The sequence below is a fragment of the Sinocyclocheilus grahami genome, unplaced genomic scaffold (genome assembly GCF_001515645.1).
Source record: "Sinocyclocheilus grahami isolate Dianchi unplaced genomic scaffold, SAMN03320097.WGS_v1.1 scaffold4001.1, whole genome shotgun sequence".
Lineage (NCBI taxonomy): Eukaryota > Metazoa > Chordata > Actinopteri > Cypriniformes > Cyprinidae > Sinocyclocheilus > Sinocyclocheilus grahami.
Genome location: NW_015509020.1, coordinates 18,104 through 27,315, shown reverse-complemented (window position 1 = coordinate 27,315; position 9,212 = coordinate 18,104). Strand labels below are relative to the sequence as shown.

Here is a 9,212-nt window from a genome sequence, read left to right as displayed (position 1 = left end):
ATATATATATATGTATGTATATATGGGTTAAAAGTATATGGGTTAAAATACATGAACTTCTATAATGAATTATACATTCATTCTAGAAATAATTACATGTATTTTAACCCATATACTTTTTTTTGTTTATTGTCTTTTGCTTGTAAATGATTTTTAGAATAACAAAATGTGAAAGTAATCAAAAACTCAATTTCTAAAAACCTACAAGCTGAAAAGTGTTTTTGTTGTTGTAATAATAGTATTCATATGTGAATTGCCTCGGAACATATCTGGAAACACTATCTGTGAGCTCTATTTGAACTCTATAACTATATTTTAAAAAAATGCTTAATTAAAAAAATAAAACTTTTTGAATGTATAGCAAGTCGTTTCTGATGTTCGAAAAAGATTGTATAACTTCTTTCGCGGGAATGACGTGATCAACGGTGTTACGCACACTTGTAGTATTTACACAGGCACTGATAAAGACGGCTAACGGGGTCTTTCGTAACTCTAAATAATCCAGCATGTCCTCTAGCGGTCCGTCACTGTCCGCAGGGACCGTTAGTTTGCTTCATTTGTCCGCGAACGAGCTACATAAAAATGCCACAGAGTTTCTTCTAACTTGTTTATGTGTGGCTGCGTGAGAAACGTTCCCAATTCAGAGTTTAATCATGTTTTTAAAAGACACAGAGAAGATCTCTCCCTCTTTCATAGAAAGATGGCAGTGAACTGATAAAGCATGAGTGTAGGTAAGTATCAAATCTGAATATCTGATGGATGATTTGTCAATTTTAGTAACTCATGCCTTTTTTGTTTTGTTTTTAAGATGATGTAAAATCAAAATTGGACATTTAAGGTAATCTAGATGCCAGTGTATTACTGAAAGTTGACCAAATTAACTTCTAGCTGTTATACAGGTATTTAAAATCTGCAGCTATTTAACAGATAAAGGAATGACACTACACAACACTGAAAACAGCTCATAAAGCAATTTCATCAGGTCTTTAAGATGTTTCTTCTGAGAGATATGAGGGAAAATATTCAAGTGCTTACTTTCTCCAAGCAATGAAGTGAACTCGATTTCAACCCTTTTGGTCCAGTCCTGTAGTCCTGTAATATCTGACAATGGACCCTTTTCACATTTCCGGGTTTCTCAGCAGCGGACGTCGTCATAGTTGGGTTAACTTGAAGAGCAGTGAATGGGAGAGTACCACACATATATTTTTTGCATTCCCAGTTGCTCAAATAGCAAAAGAAAAACTCCACGATAGTGCTTTCGTGACTTTCAATAAAAGGAAAAAAATTATTCAGAAGAGAGAACGATGTAAAATTTACCGTCCCTCCCATAGACTCTGCATTAGCATTAACTGTTTTTTTGTAATTTGATGCAACGGTGATATAATACAAAGAATAGTGTTATAAATGTAGATACATTTAAAAAAAATATATATATATATGAAAAACTTTAGAGGATTTAATGACCATTAAACACATCATCAATGTCTTGTTAAAAGGGTCCATTTTGTGAATTTTTTTTTGTTCCCATTTAGAAGACTGTCCATATTGTGGAAAGCCCTTCAAGAGGCTGAAAACCCACCTCCCTCACTGTAAAATGGCACCAGTTGCACAACCCAAGAAAAGCATTCAAGCACCCAAAGAACCAAGTTCAACCACTTCCAGACAGAAGATCCTTAAAAAAACAGCATCAACAGAAATAAATAATGTCATATTTGATGAAACACTAACCTCCAAAGGAAGAAGGAAAGAAGATAATCACAATGCAGACAGTCTTCTCACAACTACTGTGGTCAAAGTCCCATCAGCTGAAACTCTGAACACGGAGAGACCTAAAAGCAAATGGCTTGCTAAAAGACAGAAGGAACTTGAGAGATTACAGCTGTTGGTGCCAGTCTCAAAGAAGCCAAGCAACCCTACCTCATTATCTGACATTGAAATAGATAAAAGCTTTTGTGAGATCTCCAAAAGACCAAATCAGGGAACATCTCAAAGTAATGGAAAAAGTACTAAAGACAAAAAGAAACCAAAGATGGCGCCATTATCAGAGCAGTTGTCCATCACCAAGAGTAAAATCAATACCCCTGGATTTGTTTCAGCCTTTCTGAAAAACTCTAGCCTCCCATCTGAGTGCACTGTGCAACATGAAAATCCAGAACTCAAAATAAAAGTTGACTTTTTGGAGGAGCCTGAAAGACTGAACAGTCGGAATAAGGATTTTGATCTAGAATCAAGAGCGAAAGAGCATAATAAAGCTCATACTTTCTTTTCATCCAAGACTTCAGTGTGGGACCACATCAATGACAGTTTGTATTACAAGAGGTATTATAATCTGTTTGTGCCTTATCCTATTATGGAAACATCTAAAGATTCTTCTCTGGAGACCAAAGAGATTTCTGATGCGCAACAATCAAACAAACCTGAAACAGCAGTTACCAAGCTTGCCGTTCCACCTTCACCCACTTTATCTGGAAAAGTCATTCATCAACCTGCAGAAGACATCCTAAACTCAAGACTGCAAGGTGTCAGAAGTCTGTCATGGAGTCCAGAGATAGTGACTGCTTACAACAGAACACCGTTCTCCACAGAACCTTTAGGCAGCTATGCTAATGAAAGTAATTGGATGAAGGATCAATCTGCTGGACCAGCCAACCAAAGTGAAGGTAATGCACGAGTTATGTGATGCTTCGTTCTTTATGTAATTGTTTTGAAGTAAACAGGCAATGCCTTTGAAAAAAAGAGTAAGCACTTTAATACTTGTATCTAGTATCTTTTGCAACTTTGACTTATGGGGCTAGTTAAAAAAATGTGTACACTACTTCTGAAAGGTTTTTTTTTTTGCCCCAAGATTGGTAAGCTAGTTTTCGTTCTACCATTATGAGAACATCAACGACTGTCTGTTTAGGACCATCACTGTATCAAAACATATTGGTGAGATTATTAGACGGCTAATTGTATGTAAACAACAGCTATTGTAAACATTTCATTATCTTAGGTTTACACTTGGGTACCATAGAATTATTATGCACAGTCTTCAGTGTCTAGGATATCATGCTGATAGTGAATGAGTTACACTTTCATCAACTTGGCTGGAAAGGGCTGTTGGTCCATTGAAGATATTAAAAATATTGTATGTGAAACACTTCTTATTATTTGCAATTTTCATTCATTCTTTCATGTAAATCTCTTAATTTCATTTAAGTTCCACATCTTCGTTGTGCTTCCACACCAGTTTTCGTGACATGTACAAGTTTCTCATACCAATCCAAAACAAAAAGAGATTACAAAATATGCTCATTGTTCATTGTAGTGCAGCGGAAACTTGGAGATGTCAGACTGAATGAACTTGGTGTCTGGCTTGGTGCTCGAACTCCTCTGTCACCCAGAGAGATTGTGACCATGTTGAAGCAAGGTTTGTTCCTTAACAATCACAGTACAGCATAGCATAGCATTTGGTCTAGTGTTTTTGATTTTCTTGGTTGTATGTGATCAGGATGGCAGTGGTACTACAGGAAGTATATTGATGTTCGGAGAGGAGGAATTGGTGGGATATCCATGCTGTTGACTGGATACTGTGTCCTGTGTTACATATGGAATTACCCACATCTCAGTGAGTCTGAATTAATGCCGTCTACACACATCCAATACTCATTGACACACATAAATAAAATGTCTTGTTTTATGCCGTTTCACAGAGAAAGAACGCTGGAGGAAGTACCATTAGGGACGTTTGGTGGTCTTCATAACTGTAGCACACTTTGGAGAAGCTGCAGCTTTGTGTTTAGGGTGATGAGGGCATAATAAGCTTAATAATTAATATGGCAAGATTATAACACCAGCAACTAGTAGTTCACTACAATATTAGGTTTGCTTGTATTTTTGTTAGAATTACTATGAATTCTCCGGGAGCATGGATAATGGAGTTATTTAACTTAAATATTTGTAAATTTTCATTTATTTGCAAACAAAGAGAATTTGTATAATTTAGAAAAATTGTACTAACAAGTTTTCATTTTGTTATTGTGTAACCAAGCAATGAACTAAGTTTTTTTGGGGTTCACCCAAAAATGAAAATTCTGTCATAAATTATTCACCCTCATGTCATTCCAAACCCGTAAGATCTCCGTTCATCTTCGGATCACAAATTAAGATATTTTTTATGCATTCTTAAAGCTTTCTAACCCTTCCATAGACAGCAAGTGTACTACCACGATCAACATCAAGAAACGTAGCAAGAAGATCGGTAAAATAATCCACTTGACATCAGGGGTTCAACCGTAATATTACGAAGCTACGACAATACTTTTTGTGCGCAAAAGAAATAAAAAACTACGTTATTCAACAATTCGTCTCCTCCCTAGCGCCATTTTGGAGAATATCCACTGAATGCAAACAGCGTATGCTGTTCTGTGTCAGCTGCGTGACGCACACGGATACGTTGTTTTCGTTCAAATCAAAGCACAAACAACGTAGAAAACGTATCCGTGTGGTGCGGCTGACACAGAACAACATACGCTGTTTGCATTCAGTGGATATTCTCCAAAATGGCACCAGGGTGATGCGGAGGAGACGAATTGTTGAATAAAGTCGTTTTTTTTTTTTTTTCGCACAAAAAGTATTGTCGTAGCTTCGTAATATTACGTTTGAACCCCTGATGTCACGTGGATTATTTTACCGATCTCCTTGCTACGTTTCTGGACCTTGATCGTGGTAATTACATTGCTGTCTATGGGAGGGTCAGAGAGCTCTCAGATTTGATCAAAAATATCTTCATTTGTGTTCCGAAGATGAATGGAGGTCTTACAGGTTTCGAACGACATGAGGGTGAGTAATTAATGACAGAATTGTTCATTTTTGGGTGAACTATCCCTTTAACTAACATCTAATAAATTATAGAATATTGTTCTACACTGTTTCTTTTTTTGTAAGTCCTGTCATATTTTATTGTTGTTTACATGATCATCCTTTAATTTGCTAATTTATATGAATTATTATTACATATAAATATCCATAATTCATCGAAAATGAAGACATTACAAAATATTGGCTGTATTCAAAATGAATTTAATATTTATCTTTGCTGTTGTAATGAACACTCACAAAAACAACAAATCATGAACTGACCACATACAGTATGACGTGAACACATACCTAACATAATAAAAATAACTTTTTGTTTTACATTCTTTTTCTTTACAAAAAGTATAAATATTTTGTTTCATGTTTTTAGTTTTTGCAATACAAACATTACAAATCAAGTTTTGGGTGATGCAGAAAATAAAACTATAAAAGCAACTTTTACCATGGGGTATTACGATAACTGAAGGCCACACTCGCACAACAAAAAGCAGTAAAAACAAATGATAGACTATTTAAACTTGTTTTCACTCGCTCTCTAAGGCAAAGAAGCCCTTCGAAGTGAAGGTCTTTCGGAATGCTCTCTGATACCGACCACAAGAGCTCAGATCAGAGAGAAGAATATTTCTCTCTTTTTTCTGTCTGCCTCTTCTGTCTCTATTTTTGGTTGAATTGCTGGGAAAGACAGTGGAGTTTAGTGTTGATGCAAAAACAATGGGATGGCGTGTATAGATGGAAACAAGCAACCTTCCCTTCGGCTTTGGAATGGATGCTAATGGAAACGCAGACTTGTGAAAATGTCCGCACACTGCAGTTTCTCTACTCTGGTCAGTTTTTGACATTGTCTTGGTCGTATTCCCATTGTTAAAGCTCACAAGCCTTGTACAGTTACACCATTTTCTAGCCTACAAAATACAACTGAATGATAAAAGTCTCCTCTTCAGAGATGATTTCTCAGAACTGGTTGTTAAAATGTGGGCCTGTCCTACTCCAACCAAACTACATTATTTCAGTTAACAGCCATCTCCTAACGCAACTAATTAGAATAATCATAGTGAGTGAAAACCTGATATGCTGTAATGGCACTACTGCTGCTTTCACAACTTTAGAACTCATAGGAGAGAAGAGATCTGCAAAGGGGCTGTAAGAGCTGTGAGCATGGCTTTGTGTGAAGTACAAGGTCATTTCCACATGTGCAAATAAAAGCTGCCACTAGGGGCAAAAACTGCAAACCAACCACCAAGACTACAGCCTGACCAGCAGGGACCTCGATGCACAGGGGGAAATGAAAAGTTTCAAACAACATCTAGGTGGGTGAATCTCACAGAAATCTCAAATCAAAGGAAAGAAACAAGACATTATATTTGCTCAGAGAAATCAAGCCTATTGTGGACCTCTTAGATTTTGTTGACCACTGACATTGTTTCATGACTATTAAGCACATTTATAGCCAATTTTCATTAATGCAACAAAACATATTTTCATTATAAATAAAGAAGCGATATATGTTAATGTGAGAAAAAAAAAATCAATTATGTACTAATACATAACAGTATTGTTGCACAGCCTTTAATTCATGCTTATTTAAACTAAATATAAACCATACTTTATTAAAAAACAAAAAAGATTTTGAGATTTGTTTTTCAAAATATGCAATATGAATTTGATGTAAATGCAGCAATCAAAATTTGAGGTAAAATGTGCTTAATTGTGAAAAATATCACAATGCAAAAGTATATATTACTGATCGTAAAATGGTTTTAATTTCTTTTTGCAAAATATTACTTATTTTTATTTCCTTTCATTTTGGGTCAAAATGTGACTGACAAGTTTTTATGAGATTCACCCATGCGAGTTATTGCGACTTGAGGTACAAAACGGCACATATTTTCTCCAGGCAGGGAGCAGCACAGATTTTACAAAAAAAAAGTAATAATGCATAATTTCAAAAAAATGAATTAAAACAAACAAAAAAGATAAACAATGTAACATTGTACCCTCAATCTGAGGTCTTAACTTTCCCCTGCACAAAACCACACAAGTGAGTTGGAGGGGTCACATACCTGTAAGGTACAAAAAAAAAAAGTAAAGAAAAAAAGAGCACAACCAATGCTTAAAAACAATTAAATGTGCAGGTGTGTTCGTGTGCGTCACTTGTTTCAATATCTACTGCACTGACACAACATAAGTGTAGAGACAACCATACAACCTTAAGTGCGGACTGACTATTTGTCTAAGTGTCTGATATTGACCGATAAGCTACAAATATCAATGTCTACTTATGACAATTCAAACATCACACTTACTGCTTGATTGTGTGTGTATGTGTGCATATATTGATGTGCGTGTGTGTGTGTGGTTGCAAGTGTATCCTGTGAAGCATTGTCAAAAAGGCTTTCTTATGTAAACTTCTCTAGAACAACAGGCACAGTATTAGAGTATCACCATCACCAGATTCACCTTCCTGTTCCTCGACATCGTCACAGCCACTGTGTGCATTTTAACCCGCAATAATGCCAATGTACGTCTGTTCAGCTTGCACACAAATGGCATGAAATGAGATTAACATGGAACAACTAACAAACATAAATATGGCACTGTCTAACATTCTAAGATGCTATTCACGGCAGCCTCAAGCACAGAGTCAGCCAATGGGGTGTGACTATGATCTGAGGGAAGTTGATGTTCATGACCCTGCCCCAGGTTTGAAGGGTAGCCTTGGGCGGAGCTATGCTGTGATTGGATGGGAGATGTAGGGTAGTGAGCATGTTGACTGTTGCTGCTGATTAGGTTGTTGAATTTCTTTTTTTTTAGGTCCAGGATGCACTTGATGGGAGTTCTTCTGTGGTCCTCCATTCCTTGTTGTTGAGGTTCTGTCCTATAAGCAGGTTCTGTGTGGCTGTTCATACCCTGCCCATCTCTTCCGGTGTGACTTACGGAATGCCTTGGGGATGTCTCCATTACGCTGGGATTGCACTCATGGGTGGCGGGCGTCAAAACTTCTGTACTTCGGATCGTCAGTTTAGGGCCACAGCAGAATTCTTCCAGGAATCCATCTGAGAGAGCGATGTAGAGAAACATCACAAACATAAAGCCAATCAAGCAAAAAGCTTTTTTTTTAAATTGTATTTTGGTTGCATTTACGTGTAAATACAGTACAATATCTTAAAAACATTCCAGAAATGACACCAATTATTTTGAAAAGTAACCAAAACATTTATACTTTATATCTAACTGTTCAAATTTCCAGTACCGTCTTTACATTCTGCTTTTTTATAACTGAAATGTAATTTTTTACATTTTTACATATTTTTTATATATGTAATTTATATATGTTCTCTAAGGCTTTGGCAATTGTATATAATCATGCATGTGTTACTTTGCATAACAAAACTGATATGGGCCATTCCACGAAATCGGTGCCTTTTCCACTTGGACAAAATAAAAAAATAAAATAAGTTTAATAATCAATCTTTTTTAAATATCCATGAAATGGAGACACCTTAAAATGACAAGAAATTGTATTGTGCCATCTCATGCTATGTAATTTATATTTATTTATTTTTCTACCTCATGTTTTGGTATTTTTGTCAACCCTGTTACCGACACAAGCGTTACTATATACTATAGTTTAATTAGAACACATATGCCACTGAATGATATAAGCATATTAGCTCAATAATATACCGAGGGTGACCTTTAAAATGTTCAAATTTTACACAGACAATCTTTAAAAACAAGGTCAAACCTAATCAATATCATCCCTGTTACCCACATGTCAAAACATGTTACTCTATCATTAGGATATTAAGTAAAGATCGTGTTCCATGAAGATATTTTGTAAATTTCCTACCGTAAATATATAAAAACTTAATTTTTAATTAGTAATATGCATTGCTAAGGACTTAATTAGGACAACTTTAAAAGTGATTTGCTCAATATTTAGATTTTTTTGAACCCTCAGATTCCAGATTTTCATATAGTTGCATCTCAGCCACATATGGTCCTATCCTAACAAACCATACATCAATGGAAAGCTTATTTATTCAACTTTGAGATGATGTATAAATCTCAATTTCAGAAAATTGACCCTTATGACTGGTTTTGTTGTTCAGGGTCACATATACCAAGGGTGACCTTTAAAATGTTTGAATTTTACACAGACAATTTTTAAAAGCAGGGTCAAACCTAATCAATGTCATCCCTGTTACCCACATGTCAAAACCTGTTACTCTAAAAAGTAACAGGTTGACAGTAACAGGTTTGACGATTTCAAACAAATTTGCTAATTGCTAGCTAATAGTCAAGTTCACAAAAGCAAATATTGTACACTTTGAAAGGATTTTACTTGTAGATAT

The 9,212-nt window shown here is 35.7% G+C and overlaps 1 protein-coding gene across 1 annotated transcript; it reads left to right on the top strand.

Annotated features, from left to right (window-relative positions):
* Positions 1 to 490: 490 nt before the first annotated feature.
* Positions 491 to 3,912, top strand: LOC107576597 (uncharacterized). Its single transcript, XM_016262745.1, has 5 exons — positions 491 to 731; positions 1,533 to 2,660; positions 3,308 to 3,409; positions 3,491 to 3,607; positions 3,693 to 3,912. The coding sequence occupies exons 1-5, from the start codon at positions 722 to 724 to the stop codon at positions 3,719 to 3,721; spliced, it is 1,386 nt and encodes a 461-aa protein (XP_016118231.1). The 5' UTR covers positions 491 to 721; the 3' UTR covers positions 3,722 to 3,912.
* Positions 3,913 to 9,212: the final 5,300 nt, after the last annotated feature.